The sequence below is a fragment of the Rhyacophila brunnea genome, unplaced genomic scaffold (assembly GCF_057557595.1).
Source record: "Rhyacophila brunnea isolate RB1 unplaced genomic scaffold, BYU_Rbru_1.0 scaffold_4, whole genome shotgun sequence".
NCBI classification, from domain to species: domain Eukaryota; kingdom Metazoa; phylum Arthropoda; class Insecta; order Trichoptera; family Rhyacophilidae; genus Rhyacophila; species Rhyacophila brunnea.
Genome location: NW_028233068.1, coordinates 14,777,989 through 14,799,126, shown reverse-complemented (window position 1 = coordinate 14,799,126; position 21,138 = coordinate 14,777,989). Strand labels below are relative to the sequence as shown.

General features: G+C 33.0%; 1 protein-coding gene across 1 annotated transcript in view; it reads left to right on the top strand.

Moving 5' to 3' along the window:
- stum (mechanosensory transduction mediator stumble) overlaps positions 1–21,138 on the top strand; it is a 144,994-nt gene that overhangs the window by 66,311 nt on the left and 57,545 nt on the right. The window contains exon 3 of the mRNA XM_085954006.1: positions 15,423–18,287. Within this exon, the coding sequence (XP_085810132.1) occupies positions 15,423–18,287 (2,865 nt within the window). The remainder of the gene's footprint in view (positions 1–15,422; positions 18,288–21,138) is intronic.

Below are 21,138 nucleotides of genomic sequence, written 5' to 3'. Positions count from 1 at the left end.
AGATCTCACCATTGCAAAGGTTAGATGCCTGCAAATTATTAAGGCACTACTTGTACCGCAATTTATTACACAAATACACGTCGCAATCAATTATAGAGGTTGGTCTACACTACACACTATGATATTCACTAATAAGTGTCTAAAACTAAAATCACAGAAGTCCTTTGTTTTTATTATGGCATGAACGAGTCAATTTTTTTAATCACGCAACTGAAAAATAGTTTAATGCTACATTTGCTATAATATTGAATAAGTTAAGGAAAATCAATAAATTGTCTCTATATATAGACTAGGCATATTCTTGAAGCCAATGGCCATCTACCTGTTTTGCCTGGACTCTCCGGTGTTTTGCTCATATATCACGCAGGAAGGATAGCAACCCGGAAATCTTTGATTAGACTGGAGTCGAAGAGGACGAGAAAGATGTACGCTGCATGTCAAGAGAGGCAGAGCCGAGCCCGGATAAGGGGAATGGGACAACTGGACGCCAGGACAATTGGACGCCGCACTGTCGTAGACACGTATACAGAACGTAGACGAGGAATTTTAATCAGTTTCTATCGACTACTTAGTAGTTTTAATTCATTGTACTCTTAACATAATGATTTCTTTATTGCGGATTGACAATTATTACCTTGCCTAAGGCTTTATATAAAATAAAAAACTCTTTTTTCGTTGGAACTTAAACATATGCACGATTAAATCATTATTTAAGTGTGCGTATTTAAATTCTCATCAATTATTAAATCATAATATAATAATTTAAATATAAATAATATTATTAAATATTTTTTTAAAGTACCTATAAGTGCCTAACGTCTATTTAATTTCGAATTGCGTGGCGTCCAGTTGTCCCTGCGCCAAATCATTCTAGACCCCGGATAAGATAGCTGTTTCACCGTAAAATCATCCATGCCATGATACTACAATAGTAGATGTCGACGAAGAAGACGAATAATAAGGTTATCAAACAATAAGTACCTACGTAACGCCTTACAGTTAGCGCGCATAAATCATAATAATACATGTATAAAAGTGTTATGTCCTATTATATACTAATTAAAACTACCTATTCACCTCGATATTTAAAATAAATTAATAATAATATTATAGTCACGTTAAAAAAACAATATTAGACTATTATACCTATAAGTACCTACGTAACGCATTACAGTTAGCGTGCATAAATCATATTAGTACATGTATAAAAGTGTTATGTCCTATTATATACTAATTAAAACTACCTATTCACCTCGATATTTAAAATAAATTAATAATAATATTATAGTCACGTTAAAAAACAATAGTCTAATATTTACCACGGATTTGTGTGTATTTTTAGAATTTTGACTAATTTATTCTAGTTTACAATAAATTGAATGTGTCCAAGCTAGTAGATTTTTTAAAATAATTACATTGATTGTAGATTGATATTTTTGGAATAGCGAATTTTTGGATACAAAAATGTATCCAAACCACATTGCGAATAAGCGCGCCGCGCGACAGGCGTAAGGAGCAAGTGCCGTTTAGGCCCTTTGTGCCATGCGCGCATGGCACGGCTTCCTGAAGTGTGCTCCGCCACTTAGAGATAATATTATATAGGTACCTACTATAAATCAATTGCATGTTAGCCACTTGCTCAACCTATTAGGCGCATGGATCCATAAACATTGAAAAACAACCCGTGACTCTGCCAGACTTTAAATTCGAATTCGAGACCCACGACGTTATAATCCGACGCATTATCTATCTGTACATAGTATAAAAACCGTTTAATAAATCATTTTCATAAATACACTTGAAAGATTTTTATACAAAATACCATGTTTTTTATGCACACGCAACTCGTGGCCTTATTCAAATCCAAATTTATTTATTTTCCATATAATGAACATGATAAATTACAAATTTAAAGCATTCGCAATATGACAAATAAAAATAAGATTAAGTAAAAAAATAGTGTTTATAAAAGACAGGGTATGAGTAAAAATATACACCGAAGCACACTGAGTAAACTAAGTAGACCATATTTGAAGTTCATCTAAACTCTCAGTTATTGCCTTCCCAATTGGAAATACCAATGGCAGCTTAATTATGTATCTAATCTGTAACCTAATGTAATGTGTTTAAAATGTACTTACTCAATTTAAGACATTACTAAATATATACACATTGCCATAATATAATATCGGGTATTCAATTTTAAAATGAAATTTTATATTAGTAACAGTACTTAGTAGGTACTTGAATAAAAAATAATAAATTTAATTTACACGGACTACACTTCATATTTACATTATTTAAAAATGTATTTTATTAATAAAGTACAATTCATAATATAAAAGTAGTTTTCAAACTTTAAAATTTTCACGTATTGTCAAAAATTATCGAATTACACTAATTAGAATTAACTTTAAGTCTCGATTCTACGAAACTACTCTAATACGACTTAAGAAGCGAGACACTATATACCTATAAACCGTAAAACTGTGTTCGACTTGTACCGTAACTAAAGCATTCATAACAATGCTTGAACAAATACTAACCATAAATAATGCGAGTGAGATAGCATACGTAAATCTCTGCAATATGAATTAGAGTGAGATAGAACACATTTGAATGAATGAGTTAGATGTTTTGTCTATTTCATACTTTATTTTTGATTATCATTGAATATTTTTTATTTGTGTTGTACTATACTGTCATTTCCCAATTAATATTGTTTTTTGACTCAATAAATAAATTTATGCGGTTAAAATGTTTTCTGAAATGTCAACTGTAGTGTCTCAAAAGTGAATAAGCAAGAATTATTTCGTAGTTTGCTTTTATGGATAATGATAATTACATTACGAAAACATAAAATGCTTTTTTTAATTGCGCTGACGTACTTACACTTTTTTACCACGTTTTTATTAGTTCGTATTCTTGTTTGTCCGGTACAGATTTTTTCTTGTGCAGTACAAATTTTTTAACTAACTTCCCGACTAGCTAGACATTTGAAACTTTTAGAATATATCAGAACACGGCGACACTGCATTCTTTTAATACTTTTGGCCATCTTTAAGCAGATTTGAATTCATTTTCAGTTAATTCTGTTTTGTATGTTTCGGAAAAAATCGTTAAAAGTAATATTTACTACTCACTATTATTGGTTGCTAAGTGGGTCCTAGCACCTAAATTATTAATATATACGTGCGTTACTATGGAAATCAATATGAAATCTAAAAATGACATTTCAATATTCTATAATATTTATTCAGTATTTCTATCAAGTACAATAAAAAGTTTTTATTAATACATAGAATTGTCAAGTTTATATGATTCAACAGAAAATTTAAAAACGTGGTATATAAAAAGTTCTTTTTATTTTGTTATAATTATGGTTTAAAGTTGAATATTGTACCTATACGTATTATGCAGTACATAGTATGTATATTATCATAACTACTGATAACATAAAACTGAGATGCCGTTATACTTCATTAACGCTATAAAACATTTAGGTTCTAATAAAGTGTGGTATTTAAACATATATCATGAAAGTGAAGGTAAAATAAATTAACATCGCAGCATTTAGCACATTATTTTGTTATCGCCAAGGACATCGGTTTGCGCCTACGCCACCCGTAGAGGTAGTCCACAGTTTGTTCTACCAACGGTTCCAGCCCTCTACGCTTTCTACGGCATGTCTACGACGTTAGTAAAATGCTGGCAACTTTATTAAATTTAGTACTAATTATATTATCAATGATACGATTACGTATATTCGTTGAAATCAGAGATTGTTAACTATAACTAGAGGGAGTCTAATGAAACTTTTATATTACAAGACATTGAGGGAAATTTATAAAAGTTTTTGGTGTGGTTGAATTATTAGATAAAGCAAAAATAATATTCTGTACATTTATTTATTATAAGTAGCTATAAAATTTCGTTTACGAATACTATTTTATTTGATGTTTTACAAATGGCCGTTAATTTAAATATTCTAAATAACGATGCATCGGTATTTGTCTACGTATATAATATGTACAATAATTATTGATGCGGTATATTCTCTCATAACCAATATTATGAATCTCAGAGTAATAATTCTAAAGAGAGCGGGCATTGTTCGGGTATAATATAAATTTGCTTTCTTTGCATATTATGACTAAAAGTAGAGCCCTCAATTTTATTATTACTAACTTACCGATGAACATACATTTTGTTTCTCATTATAGCTACCACGTTTAAACACAGCACAGTTAACCACGTTTTCTACCAAATATACTAAAGATATTTACCACTAACTTTATATTTCGCATAAAACCTATATATTTCAGCAAGATGCACTCGCAGCGTTTGCCTAAGTGCACCCGTCAAACTAATATTTATCGGCGCCTCGTTTTAAAACAAAAATTACAAAAGAATTTAGCAATAAATAGAAAATAATAAAAAATCAAACTATACTACTCCAAATTTTAGCACCTATCTTGTATTGGGTGTACGTGTTTTGCAAGTATAATTATGCTCGCTGAGAGCAGGGCCATTTTAAGACTTTCGTAGGCTTTAGGAACTTTTATTTATTTATAACCAGTGAACACAAAATCATCAAATTGTAAATAAGTTTTTACTATTGAAGAATATGATTATAAAACAATCTGTATTGAATATGATTCCTGCACATGTTGGTGATAAGTTCGTAACAAGTTTTTAGAATGTAAATAGGTAAAATATTCAAAATCTATCACTCTATCTGCACTTGTTTCGAACAGAATGAGAAAGAAGCTTTAAAATGAAATTGATTAAAAGATATCTCAAACCAACAATGGGGCAGCAACGAATATCGTTACTTTCACTACTTTCAATTGAAAATAATTGTATGCGTCAAATTGATATTCGACTACATAATTTCCGAATTTATACATTTTAAAAATGTTGCAGTTTTAACATTTAACTACTGTGGCTGTGTATTCAACATTTTAATTAAAATTTTGGACTGTAGCTTATTTTATCATTTGTTCGTTTTTTGTTTTTGAATTTTTTTTTTCTGATGAAATAATATTGGCCCTAAAATGTTCGTAGACACTAGGCACCTTATAGGTAAGGTTGCTCTTTAATGACCTACAAGCATAGACTATAGATACATCCAATACATCCATACCTACAAGCGTAGAGACTGGTTCACTACAAAAATGTATATTTAAAACAAAACGCTTTAGACAAAAAATACTGCAGCCCATTTTTGATCTGCGAATGATTTCAACCACACATATTTATAGACATCATGTCCTAGATAAATATAGTTCTTCACTTGTTCGAGCTAAGTGCCGTTTTTTTCGGTCAGTAAAGTAATTAATCATGACTTTCATTTTTATACGTTATTATATGTATAGGCATTAATCATAGTCATCATTTAGAAGTGTAATTCTCTCCATATTATAAATGTTACTTGTTAGTTCAATTAATATAATATTATGACCCCGTTATGGTAAAAACGTTAAAAATCAGCGCAACTTGCAGCTAATTGGGGTCATATTCCATAAAACATACATCGAATAAAAATATCGCTTGGACAGGTTCACATACTTAACAAACAGATTACGCGCATTTCCTGTAATATAAAAAATAATATTAATAATTACTATGAAAAAGTGAATATTATAGATACTGGAGGATGCCAAGATAAACATAGAATTATAAAGTACAGAAAGAAGCGGATGTTATAATGAAACTATAACAAAATATATATATACTTACCACTTTTTTTAATGACAAATAATGTTTTATAATAAGTCTGGAGTGTCTCTATTAGATTTTTTAATAATTTAGTTTAGAACCAATAGAAGACGTTACAATGAAGATTTATTTATGTTATATAAGGGTGTTTTTTTTAGAGGTATACAACTTTGAAATGGAATAAAACAAAGATGACTTTTTATATTGACATGAAATTTACTTTATTCGAAAGATGCTCTTCTGGCATTATAATTTAAATATGACTGGCATATGAGCCACGGCTGGCTCAGACGTAGTCTAATCTGGAGGTCCAATTTTCGATGACTTTTTCCAACATTTGTGGCCGTATATCGGCAATAACGCGGCGAATGTTGTCCTCCAAGTAGTCAATCGTTTCGGGCTTATCGGCGTAGACTAGCGACTTCACATATCCCCACAGAAAATAGTCAAGCGGCGTTAAATCGCACGATCTTGGAGGCCAATTCACGGGTCCAAAACGTGAAACTATGCGGTTACCAAACGTTTCCTTCAATAAATCAATTGTGGCACGAGCTGTGTGACATGTTGCGCCGTCTTTGAAACCACAGCTCCTGCACATCATGGTTGTTCAATTGATGAACGAAAAAGTCAGTAATCATGGCTCTATAGCGGTCACCATTGACTGTAACGTTCTGGCCAGCATCGTTTTTAAAGAAGTACGGACCAATTATTCCACCAGCCCATAAAGCACACCAAACAGTCAATTTTTCTGGATGTAACGGTGTCTCAACATACACTTGAGGATTATCATCACTCCAAATATGGCAGTTTTGTTTATTGACGTATCCATTCAACCAAAAGTGAGCTTCATCGCTAAACAAAATTCGCTTATGAAAATCGGGATCACCGGCAATCTTGTTTTAAAATAAATTTTCACAATTTGGAAGCGTTGTTCAGGCGTCAGTCTATTCATGTTGAAATGCCAAACCAAACTAAACATAAATCACTTAACAGTTGACAAAATGGCCGCCAATTAAAAAAGTGCTGCCAGCTTAAAGTTCTATACCTCTAAAAAAAATACACATTATTTGTGAATAATGGCAACCTTAAAGTAAACAAATAAATGTTTTAAAAAAAAATCTGGAATTATCATGGAAAATGAGTACAGATTTGGTTCCTAACTAAAGTATCATATATTTCTGAACCAATTCACCTTTATCACCAACATTATAGAAATCTAAAATACCTAAAACTTAAAAGGTTTAGGACACTGAGTTTCAGGAATAGTATTTAACTTTTCGTGACCATTCAATTAACTGCGTTATTATTGATATTGCACACATACTGTGCAGTATTTTAGATTCATCGCGTTATGTTTGTATGATGAACTGATGGAATACAATCGTATTAAGAAATGTATATTTCATTATATGAAATTATTAAATTCCTTTATTAAATCGTAGAATAATCGGTAGAAAGTTCGGTTTATATGAAGAAATGGCTATTTCAATGTAATTTTCAACATAATTTGAATAGCGATGACCTGGGAATTGTCTTAATGGTATAGAAATCTACCACAACATTGCAATCTGGAGATCTCAATTTCGCTAATTCTTAGGTAGAGTCGTAGAACGCAACCAACTAGTCACACTTCGGTCCACTCGCGCTGGAGGAATCTTTACGGTTGATAACCTTCTTTGTTTGATTGCTATTTTATAAAAAAAATCGCTAAATTACTAAGCTGAAAAACTCTTTTTACTGTTATGTTAAGTCTGACCTACGCTTAATATAGAAGGTTTTTAAATAATAATATCAACAATGTTATGTTTATATATTTACAAAGCTACTCAATGATTTTGTAGGGTATAAATGAATTATCCCACCAAAATACCTAGAGATATTCCAACAGATCAAAGGGTTTTAGGACAATTACCCAGCCGACATCATTCCCTTGCATCAAAATAAAATAAACTCTTTTAATAAAATTTTATTGACACAACCAATAATGGATACAAAATTCTATAATATAACAAAATATATGTTTTAAAATAAATTTGACGAAATGAAAAATTATTTTTCACAGAAAAAATGAATATAGATGCAAAATCTCTAATAAAAACATCTAATATTGTGCACATTTTACAGCTGAAGGGAGGGAGAGAAAATATTTACTAAAATATTTAAATCTTAATCAGAAGAAGTTATTAGTTTAATTTTACAATTTAAAAAATATATTCTGTCAGAAAAAAAAAATTGAAGAAAAGATCTACCGCCACAGAAATGTATAGCAGCATTTCATGAAGCTCTCTCATTATATTTACTTATTGATCACATTTAACCTAATCTATTGACGTTTAGGGGTGTTAACAGTGCTCGAAATAGAAAGAATCTTGAACCGGATCACTCGATAAGTTTCCGAAAATATGAACATATTTATATTCAAAAGTGTGTTTAATTCTGTGTTATATGGCCAAGCTAGTTTAGACGATCAAATTATTTTGTCCACGAGACAAAGCGATAATCTCGGAGATTTAAGAAACCGGAATTGCGCTCCGGTTCATTTCGAACCCTAGGGGTTAATCACCCGAGGGATTTTATCCAGAGTCTAATAAATTGTCCAGTTACCAGCCGACGAGCTACAAATATTTTTTTCATTACAAATCATATAGATTACAAATGTGATATCACCGTAGAAACTGAACTATTGAATATGATCATACGCAATATTTCCTAGCGTCTTGTCATATTGTATTTTATTACTTACTAGCTGAAGTACCCGGCTTCACACAGGGTCGCTTCGTAGTTTTATTTATCTTAGATATTTAAAAAATAATAAGAGGTAATTCGTCATAATAACGTAATAATAACGTCAAATAAAAGAACACTAAATTAAAATCGAACCCAACATATGAAAACGTTATTAATGTTATTAATATGTAGTAAAAAAATCACAATTGGATGGAACAAACAAACAACAAACTTTGTATGTTATATAATACTAATTTAGAGACCTTCGCAGGTGTGCGCACAACAACTGACAAAAGTTTCATCGCAATCGGATGAATGGTATAGGAACGCATACGAATAGAAGAAGAAGAAGATGGCTGTACTAATTCAGAAACCTTCGCGGGCATGCGCACGTTAACTCACCAAAGTTTCATTGCAATCGGATGAATGATATAGGAACGCATACGAATAGAAGAAGAAGAAGATGGTTGTACTAATTCAGAAACCTTTTCGGGCGTGAGCACAACACTTGATCAAAATTTCATTGCAATCGGATGAATGGTATAGGAACGCATACGAATAGAAGATAGAATAGAAGAAGAAGATGGTTGTACTAATTCAGAAACATTTGCGGGTGTTGGCACAATTACTGACGAAAGTTGTATTGCAATAGGATGAATGGAATAGGAACGTATACGAATAGAAGAATATAGAATAGAAGAAGAAGATGGTTGTACTAATTCAGAAACCTTTGCGGGTGTTACCACAACAACTGACGAAGGTTTCATCGCAATCGGATGAATGGTATAGGAACCATACAAATAAAAGAAAATAGAATGAAGAAGAAGAAGATGATGATTTTTCTAATTTAGAAACCTTCGCCGGTGTGCATACAACCACTTACCAAAATTTCATCGCAATCGGATGAATGGTATAGGAACGCATACGGGACAGACAGACAGACATTCATTTTTATATATAAGATATAGCCTATACCCTTCGCGCAAGTGCAAGCAATAAGTTGACAAAGTTTTATCGCAATCGGATGAACGGTATGGCAGCGCATAAAACACTAACAAACAAACAAATATTTATTTTTATACTTATTATAGATATTATTTTTATCACCTATCGAACAGTTAACTATTTATTCTACATTATTTTATTCATTTCTTTGTTCAAAAGCGTACTTCGGTGAAACGGCAAATAATTACTGACAGTCGGGGTGTGAGCACGTCAATTTGTTTTGTGATGGTGTCGGAGGAATATATTCTTAAATCGTGTAAAGATAACTAAAAAACTTTACGTATGTTCTTAAAAAAGAAAACATGTCAATGAATATACTATTATTATTAGTAATATAACAATAAAAATAACATTAAATGGACGCATGTTGGATTTTTATGACAAATTATATTTCGTTCGGCACGCGTCATTTGCCCAATCCGCGCATCGCCTAGCCACGATCTTTTAAGACCATGCCTCAACTGAAGTATAGCCTTTAAACACTTTGTTTTGATTTTTATAGTGTTTATATTATGTCATCGTCATCGTCTTACCCACTTGTAATCCATTGCCGGATGAAAGCCTTTCCTTTCTGTGTCATATCTTCTCAGTTATCGGTCGTTTATTACCATGAACTTCATCTAAACTTGAATATTCCATCAATCCAATGAGCTTTTAGTCACCTTTCAGGTATTTTAATATCACTTGCTTGCTACTGGATAATGAGATGTGTCTAGCGATGATCTGTTCTACAAGTGATATAGCGTGCCCATCTCCACTTTACATAAATATTGGGTATTTGTCTAGAATAAAATTTTAGGACGACTACAAAAAAATCCCGGACCACTTTCATATCAGCAATGTTCCCCTGAAATGTGTAATAATATTCCTGAAGTGTATTAATGCTAGAGCCTCTCTCTTTAAATCCGTGGGTGCGGATTCGATTCCCGAAAAAAATACATGTTGTCTTTCCATTATTTTTTTTATGCAGAGTAATTTCCATTCTTCTTCTTCCATGGCGCTACAGCTCAAGTCGAGCCCTGGCCTCCTCCACCGCCGTCCTCCAGCCGGAACGGTCCTCCGCACGTCTTTTCCAGTTCTGATTTTTAGCAGCTGTTTGGCATTTTTTGTAATGTTATCACCCCATCATCCATGTGCGTGGCTTTCCCACTGGTCTTTTTCCCCCTGGGTTTCCTTCGAGGATATTCTTCGGTATCCGTGACTCAGGCATGCGCTGGACATGGCCTGCCCAGTTTAGCCTCTGGAGTTTTATGAAGGTGGAGAGTAATTTCCATTAGGATGTTATAATAAATATAATAGCTAATACGTATGCGTCGTAAAAACGCTGTCAATTTACACATATAACCTCCACTATGTAGAGACCCATAATATTATGTTTCGCTTAAAATTAGAAATTACAATTTACTGATTATAAGTAGCTGCCTACTTGGGAATAATTATATTTATTTATCATACATTTGTACTTCTTCTTCTTCTACTCGAGCAGTACAACTCAGAGTGAACCTTAACCACGCTAAGTAGACTGCATCACTCCCCCAGTCTATTCGTAAGTGATGAAAACTTAAGGTAGTGATTATTCCACACTTAATTTTCCTTCTGGACCAATCATTAATTATGAAGCGCTTTGTCACTGCTTGATCATCAATGTATCAGGTGGTAGGCCCATCACAGACTTGGGTATTGATAAAACTGACAGCTGTCACATAGTTTGTACAGCTCATGATTATAGCGACGTCACCAAATGCCATCGTTACAGATTGCGTCAAAGATATTTTAGACGCTCAACCAGCTATAACTTCTGTGAATCACTAAACACTGGTAGTAAATGTACACGTCTCCGATCATTAACATATTACTAGCTTCAATAGTTTGCCCTGCTAAGTAAATAGACAGTGTTTTTGGTTTTATTCAAATGAGAACCCAAGTTTTAAACTACCAATTCTCTTATAAAATATGTAAAATTATTGGATTGTTTTGACATAATCTCTAAATCGATAGTCTATATTTAGAGATATGTCAAAACAATCTAATAATTTTAGATAATATAAGAGAAAATGTAATGTAAAATGTGTCATTTTACTTAGAGGGGCAGTAGATATCTCGGCTAACGTTTGTGGTTCTTGATAATCTAGATCTGGAGGAGGATTTAATTTGCATATGTTGACCATCATAACAAATTTTAGGATCCCCTTTTAATTTCGTCATTTATATTGTTGAAAACCGTACTATATTCGGTAATTGAACTATTTTTATTATTATATGTTCACGAGAACATCAAATATAAAAGTATTTTAATCAATGACCAAGTTGTTATCGTGCATTTATTAAATGATATACGTATATATTTTTTTGGGTTTTGTCTGTTTTTTGAATACAAATACAACTGAATGAAACATATACCTACTACTTCAAAAAAGCTGCATGATCATACATTATTATTCCATTAAAGGGCTTTTGAAAATGCCAACAATAAAGACGTCAATAAGTACAGACTATTGTACACATAACTATATTATAACATGTCACTACATTTCTTCAACGAAAGAAAACTTACTTTATCAATGTTTTTAGAATAAAATTATGTGTTGAAAATATTCAAAAGTATAACTTCATAAACTAACAATAGGATTGCGGATTAATAAAATTTTACTGGCTACGAATAAAACATAAGTACTTCATTACAAAGACGATTTTTGTATCGTATACTATACGCTGTTACAAACTTCAATGTGACAAAATTGAATTTTTACAGGAAATTTATAATCACAAAAAAAACAAGATAGACTTTTGCTTTATTTCAATAATAGGTAGTTGGGGAAGGGGTTGTCATTATTAAATGTTTGTAATTGCATTCAATGTCTTCTTCTTCTTTCACCCTGTCACGTCCCAACGTTGGGGCATAGGGCAAGCACAAGCTGGCGCCACTTCCCTCGGTCCATCGCCAACTCCTGCGCCTCCCGCCATGTCAAACCCGCAGCACGTAGGTCGCTTTTGTAGCATCGCTGCAGGGTGAGGGAGGGCCGGTCACGGCGACGGAACCCTTCAGGCTGTGCCACAAGGGTACGAAGTGCCGCACTCTTTGGCGGCATCCGCAATACATGTCCCAGCCACGTAAATCTTCTCTTCGTGATAACTTCAATCACCGAAGGCTGTTGTGTCTGCTCACGAACTCGGGTGTTTGTAACGCGGTCGTACCAATGTACCCCTAAGATTCGGCGGAGAGATCGATTCTCAAAGCTCAAAAGCCAAGACTCTTGAAGCTAAGTAAGATGCCATGTCTCACAGCCATACAGGAGCACAGGTAGCATGCACGCATTAAACAAGCGACATTTGGTCCTCACAGAATTCAATTCAATGTATCATGGTATAATTACAATGAGACACGTTACATCGGAGATTTTCATAATTAATTATATTTTAATCTTAAATGACGATGGGCTGGTTGGACGACCGCTGGGTAAATGCCGTCACACTGTGGTACCTAAAAGACACAAAACAACTAGGTACGGGAATGCCCTAAAACCAGATGGATGGACGAACTGATAAAGTTCGGTAGATATAAGTAGCTGCGAAGAACTAGACGGAGAAGATTGAAAGGAGCTAGATGAGGCTTCCATCCAGTAGTGAATTAACCCCAGTTGGTTATGATAGAATATTTGAAGGGTTTATTAAACTATGCAGAATTATATAAATTATATAAAAAAAAAACAATTGACAAAATTGTAACATCGGAGGTTTTAACAGCTTGATGATTGTGTATTTAATATAATTTTATATCCCATAAAATGCCTTCTCATTAACAATTATACTAAAGACACCTACCAATATGAATTTTTGTCTCTAATGACATGTTAAAATTTGTTTGTAGATTTTATATACAAATGTATTTGTAGGTTAATTTTAAGTAAGAAAATTAATATGTTGAATATCCATAACGGTATAATAATTTACTAATATGCAGCATTTTTGCAAGTTTACAAAGCGCTAAGTGAAATGATGACAACTCATTCACCGATTAAAAATAATATGCAAATCGTCTACTGTGAGATTTTGACCACAACACAATTAATATATTATTGTTCCTTTAATTTACTAAGTGAGCAAAAAATGTATGCGTTTAAACACAAAGCAATCAAAAAGGTTTTTGGACATTTTGGTATCATATCATATAGGTCAGGGATAGCGAACCTATTTCACGCGAGATGATTATGCATGGCACGTCAATGTTTTATTTTGAAGTGAAAAAAAGACTTACTAAAAAAATACAAAAGAGTTTTACAAATAAATTAAAAAATAATAACGACATGGCCATGCGTATTTTCTACGATTTTTAATATTATTTTTCCGAATAATATTTACCTATCGATGCGCAAACGGAAACAACGAAATGCGTAAATGACAGATCGCATTATATAAAAAATAGCATGCCAATACTACACATTTCATGAATAAGCATTACTTTTGTAAAATAATTGTAAATATATAATTTTATAAGTCGATCCTAAGGCTTTATGCGTCACACATAATATTATCGCACTGACCTGGCCGAAGCCGTATCGTGAACCTCTGATTGTGATCGATTTACAATGCTTGAGACCAATGAAAATGATTATATTCAATCAACAAACCTGATGAAATTTATAGACATTCGTTCAAATACAAACAGCTGATTGCTATTTTCCCTCAAACATTATCGCTAAAAATGGAAGAATATATGAAGGAAAATCGATCTCATCATTCCAATGTGTTGATAAAATTGTCATTTGCTTTGTTAACTAGGAGGGTAACTATGTTCTTGCAGAGCTATGGTTGGTATCACTGCCGTACACTTATGTATGCAATGGTTACGTTAGGTTTAAATTAAAAAAATATTATTAAGTATGATTTAACCACTAAATAGAAACATCTTATTATACGTACTGATTACTTCCAACCTTCAATATTATAATAATAATATATCGATAGTCGTTGGTATCTTGTACTGTATCAACCATTTTATAACAGAAAATAAATTTCCCTTTCAGAGTTACACGCGTGACGTTAATAAACAAAATTGAAAGTGTAAATTAATAATCTACTATTATTTAACTTAACTGTGAAACAATAACTTATAGTTTTAACGATATCTACCTTATCAACTGCTTATTGGACCGTGGTATTAATAAAAATCACTTTCATTTTTAATCTTCTCTTCTTTGTGTGAAGTCTTCTAAAATTTTAACTATTATTGTTTTAATATCCGTTGTATCCATTGCGACTCTAGAATAAACACTTTGTTACTTTGGTAGAAATACTGATACAGACTTTTTAGGTTACATGTAAATTGTACGGATTACATTTTTCCGTATCATACTTCACCATGAGCTGTAGTACCAGACAGATTGCCGTATATCATTGAGATACAATGCGTTGTACGTGGAGCATTGCAGACATTGCAGACAATGTTCCAATTTTATTAAATTTCTATACATAAAATCTCTATGCTGTGGAAACTATATTCTTCGCTTAGGAGCGAAATTGGTTACTTACTTCACATATAGCTAAATTATTTTAAGCTTAGTTCAAGTAAAATAATTTCGATGCTAAAATTACTAGCTGATATTAATTATTTCAAAATATCACGGCAGACTATTCAACAAAATAATATATATATATACCACGCTGTGTAGTGGCGTCCGCTTTAATGGATTTAAATCCAGGGTTTCGAAAAAAGCTACACGTTGTTTTGTAAATATGTGTGTGTTTCAGAGAAAGGTCTCAATTATCTGGGCGAGTGGTTGACAACCATTCCTCGTAAAAAATATTTCTTTATAATGCTAATTTATTATAAGCAAAAATGATTTAGTAAAACAATAATGAATTTTATCGGCAACTTGAAAATCACATGGCACCTTTCATCGCTTTCTAACATTATATTGAAGTGTAAAAATGTGAATGGTTTTAAAATAAGTCGTTTTTTCTGTTACCAGGGTGACTTCAGCAGTTCGACCGCATCGAAATACAGCCTTCGCGATTCTCGGAGAAGCTCAAGAGACCCCGTCAGTCCAAGGATCTATACCGCCTTCTTCACCAACACCCCCACCACCCAGTGGCCGAGTCTCACCGTTCAGAGGCAAAGGTTTCAAAGGACCAGACATCTCATCAAGAAGATCATCTAGAGCCCAATCACCAGATGAAATGGACGCCCCATTAAACAATTCACAAAGCCAAATTCACACACCAAATAGAGCCAATACACCAGCAAGAAATTATATCCAAGAAAATATAGAAGAAATAAAAGAGTTGAGCGAGTTTAATAAAGAAAGAAATCAAGAGGAGGCAGATAGGAAAGAGTTTGAAGAAGAAATGGAGATTTTAAAGGAGTTAGGAATAGTTGAGACTTCGACAATTATCGGCAATAAAATTAACTTGCGATCAAGATCCAATTCTCCTGCGGCCATTTTACATTTCCAAAATATTGCTCCGCCGACTAGTAGAGTATTTGATACAAAAGATGGTTTGACAAGAAAACCACCATCTGGAAAAATTTCGTCAAGAGCTTTCTCTAAATCACAACCACAATCAAAGACTGGCTCTCCACAGCATCATTCAAAGATACCAAGAAGACAGACGTCTGTTTCTCCTCCAAGACAAAGATCTGGCATAACAGTTTTAGAGCCAAGTAGAATGTCAAATACGTTATCATCAAATGGAAGATTTGTTTCAAATAGTACTAGTAGCATAAACGAGAACAGAGTATTTACTGTTGTGGATGGTGAAAGCAATTATTCGTCAGAAGGTTCAGTGATAGGATATAGAAGTAAAAGTCAAAGTAGTCTAGCAACTGGACCAACGTCTATCCTTAAAAATAAACCACCAAAATCACCTGGTAAACTGGGACCACCTCCTACGCACAAAGCTATTAACTCAAAAAGACTTTCGCCGATCGTGTCTACTCCAGATAAAAGCCCCACTCAAGCTGGAACAACTCGTCGTGGCGCCGTCAAAGCAAGATTTGTTGCGGGCGGTTCTACGTCACCAACAAATAGTACTACTAGAGGTAGAGCATCTAAAAGCTTAGTAACATCACCTACCACCTCCAGAACACCATCTCGAGCACCCTCTAGAGCTGCAAGTCGAGGTCCTGCAAAAGATACAAGTCCACTTAATAGAGAAACTTCGTCTGTCTCCAAGGTAAATTCAGGTTATAAAGGAAATGGAAAAGCGTCAACATCAACCTATAGAACAAGCAGAGCTGACAGTAAAGATTCAACGGAAAGTGATAATAGACCTCCATTTAGAAGAATAAATAGTAGAAGCAGCATTATCTCGAAAGTAAGTTCGACTACTAGTGGTAAACCTGAATTAAAGCGTTCTAATAGTAGAACGAGTATATTGAGTCGTGGAAACAGTATTAAGGGTACAAGTGAAAAGCCTGGTGCAGCGGCTACAAAACGAAAACAAAATTTAAAAGACGTTCAAGAGAAGAGTGGTGAAGAAAAATCACCCAATAATAACGCTAAATCTGGTAAAAGTACTTCCACTAGCAAACAAAATTCTGAGGATATACCCACTCAAGACAATGAAACTCAATATGATAAAATGAGCCATTTGGGTTTGACAATGGAAAGACTTATTCCTATGACGAAAGGCAGTGTTGTGTCGATGACTACAGCTGCCATTACTGCAAATCCTTTGGAGATTGCTGCCAAAGTTACCAGCCAACTGCCGTCTACGTTTGAAAAAGTGCGAGAAAAGAAAATTTTAGAGAGAATGAGCTCAACAGATTCCATAGCTATAAAAATGACAGCAGAAGGCGAAGGCAAAGATAATGAAGGAGATGAAAATTCTAAATTACAGAAAACTGCAAGCAAAGCAAGTATGGGTAGTCTCAAAGAAGAAAAAGAGCCTCAAGTAGCAAAAAATGATTCTTCTACAATTATTCGTAATAATCTCAAATTGAAAGCAATTCTTTCTCCATCTGATCCACAACTTGTAAAGATAAAACAAAAGATAGATAATATTTTAAATAGTACACAATCCAGCATGGTTGATCTGAGGGATAAGGTAAATAATGAAGATAAATCAATATCGGACAAGATTAGTTTGACATTGGAGAAGGTTGACGAAACTGATACGAAAGTCGTTGATACTGCTACAAAAGGTGGAAGGAAATTGGGAGTTGCAGCCACAGTGGCCGCAGCGAAAGCAATAGAACGTGTAAAAAATAGTGCTGCCAAAACTGCCGCGGAAGAAGCAAAGAAACTTGTAAAAGAAAATAGTGGATCTATTGCCTCTGGTGCAAGCAGTTTAATAAACGGAAAGAAAAATGGTGATCAAAAGAATATTACACCAATCGAAACCGTAACCACAGCAAAAGTAGAACCAACTAAAACTAGTACAGAAAATATCCACACGAAAGCGGAACTAGTCAAAGTAAAAGAAGCGGTGATAAAGAAAGAAACTCTGATGCCTGTTGTGACTGTAGTAAATGAGAGAACTAGTGGACATAGTTCTGTAGAAGGACAAGAAAGAATGACAGAAGCAATTGTGCGCGGTGATCCTGACGTCGAAGTCCAAAGTGCCAACGTTGCCGCCGGCAGTAGTATGAGAGACAGTGGTGTGAATAAGATGACTGGTAATAATAAAATTAATAATGGTGTTAATGGGATGAAGAACTTGGATAATATGGGCGAGAAAAAGGTGGACAGGATGGCAGATAAAAAGATGGAGAGCTTACGCGACAAGAAGGTGGAGAAAGCTGACAGTAATGGGAGTACAGGGATTGAAGATGGATCTTCGCATAGTGAGACGAGCTCCAAAATCAACGGCGCTACCTCCAGCAACGGTTCAAGGTTAGTACACATACATTATTCATTATTATTATATTATACTTATTTAAAAATGTCATTATTTAGTGTAGGTACAATATTTATGTATCTATAATCGACGCCATATAAATTATGAAACTATTTAAGTTTTGACACAGTAGTAATCACTTGTCTAGCGCAGAAATGGGAAACCTTTTGTAAAACAGAGAACAATGTGAAAACCTTATAGACGAAGTGTATATCATTAAAAAATGTTGAAGAAAACTTTCTTGAAAGTTAAGCAAATAATGATCTCTAATTTTCATACATACTCTCAAGTATTTAAAATACACAAATACACAAATATACATCAATAATTCACTATTGACCGATACATATTTTTCATATCTCTATTACACTTTGCACTAGACAATTAAACACAGTGCAAGATAAAAGTAGCCGTTGGTATTGCAAGGAAGATTCAATGTAGAGAGCACACATTCTTAAAATTTATTGTTTTGCGCTTTAAATCAATGAAAACATACATTTTCACAATAAAATTAGGAGTTAATTAATTAACTTGCAATCTAGTAAAGCGTCATGGTTTTATAAAATTAACTTCCTTTGCCAAAACGTTGCATACGGCATAATCTTCGTCCTGTTTTGGTTAAAATAGTATGCAATAAATAAACCTACTCACAGAACGATTGATATTTTTGATTTAATATAATTTTAATTTGTTATCAATAGTACGGGGTTATTCACTGCTTCATGTCGTACTGTTAATAGATGACCTATTTTACCACGTTTTTATTAGCTCGCATTCTTGTTTGTCCGGTACAGAATTTTTCTTGTGCAGTACAAATTTTTTCTTGTTTGTCCAAGATTTTTAAATAACCCGACTAGCTAGACATTTGAATCTTTTAGAATATATCAGAACACGACAATGCATTCTTTTAATACTTTTGGCCATCTTTAAGTAGAATTGAATTCATTTTCAGTTAATTCTGTTTTGTATGTTTCGGAAAAAATTCTTTAAAAGTAATATTTACTACTCACTATTATTGTTTGCTAACTGGGTTCTAGCAACTAAATTATTAATATATACGTGCGTTACTATGGAAATCAATATGAAATGTCAAAATTACATTTCTGTATTCTATAATATTTATTTAGTATTTCTATCAAGTACAATAAAAAGTTTTTATTAATACATAGAATTGTCAAGTTTATATGATTCAACAGAAAATTAAAAAAAAAAACGTGGTATATAAAAAGTTCTTTTTATCTTGTAATTATTTATGTATGAATTTTTTATAAATTACATTTGAAAAATAAACATTTTCTGGGACAATTAAACATTCAGAATGCTTCCAATGAGATGTAGGAAATATCAGGTTACAATATTTAGAAGTCAATAATATTTTTTTTCACTTTCTATCTCAATTTTGACCTACTCTCGTGGCAAATTATTCCCTACTTGTGGTGATTGGTGATAGGGTTTCCCACCACGGGTTTAGTGTTATGTTGTTCGCTGCGAAGTGGTGTTTTTTGTGCGCGAGAAGCATTTTGATTTGGGGCAATTTTCCGGTCGCAGTTATTAGATAATGATTTTCTTCCGCAATTTTATTTTCTACGCGAGTTAGATTATCTAAGTAACGCGGAAAACATGTCGGTACACATGTTGAACTGCGTGTAATCTTACTATGTTTCGATTGTGTTGTTTTATGAACAAAACATTTTTAGCTGCGGTAGCGTAAAATCAGGAAAAGAATATGATTATTAATAATTTAATTTAATAAAACGCAACATTTTTTTAGTGCTTACTCCACTTTTAATAAATAAATCTGTACCGGTTCGTCCGCCTCAGAATGACATTTCCATGTCCCTCTTGAAATTGATAATACAATGTATTTCGACCATGAATAAAATTGACAGTAAACAATATAATAAAAGAAAGAAAGAAATGAATATGAGACAAAAATTTATAACGAAACATTAGGCAGCATTACATGAATGAATGTGAGAATTATGATGTAAACAAACATGAAAAACCTGAATAACGAAGTGATAAAACATTCGAAACAAGAGAAATGAATTTTCTTGTTAGATGAATGAATTGTTTATAACTCAAATAAATGATCATTTTTATTACAACGTTTTTATTAGCTCGTATTCTTATTTGTCCGGTGGTTGTTTGTCCGGTACAAATCTTGCAATCGATTTTTAACTAGCTTCCCGACTAGCTAGACATTTGAAACTTTTAGAATATATCAGAACACGATGCCAATTCATTTTTTAAAACTTTTGCCATCTTTAAGTAGAATTGAATTAATTTTCAGTTAATTCTGTTTTGTATGAAATGTTATTTCGACACCATTGTTGGTTGCTAGAGGAGCAACTAAATTATTAATATATACGTGCGTTACTATGGAAATCAATATGACATGTCAAGTACAAATTTTTTTGATCGTTTAAGCTAGTCAAGTCAAGTTTATATGGTTCAGCAGAATTTAAAAACGTTATATATAAAAAGTTCTTTTTATCTTGTAATTATTTATTATGTAGAAGAAGGCGATTTCCTAGTTTTAAGGGCGGACATGCTCAGCGTAGGTCAAAATGGAGATAGTATTCTTTTAAACCTCTCGCTCTAATGTTTTAGAATATTGTCATATTTCAGTACATGCATGTGCAGTGGTGTTCAGATTTTTTACGTTTATTAATTTTTAAACGCATTTATAAAACCATAAGTATAATTTATGTCGACATTATTATAGTGAAATATTTACGATAAAAAATTATATTGATAATCTCTGTGATCCCAAATTTGACAAGAATTAGGCATTTTATTATTCAAAAAATGGGCAAGATTAACACATTTGAAAATAATTCTAAA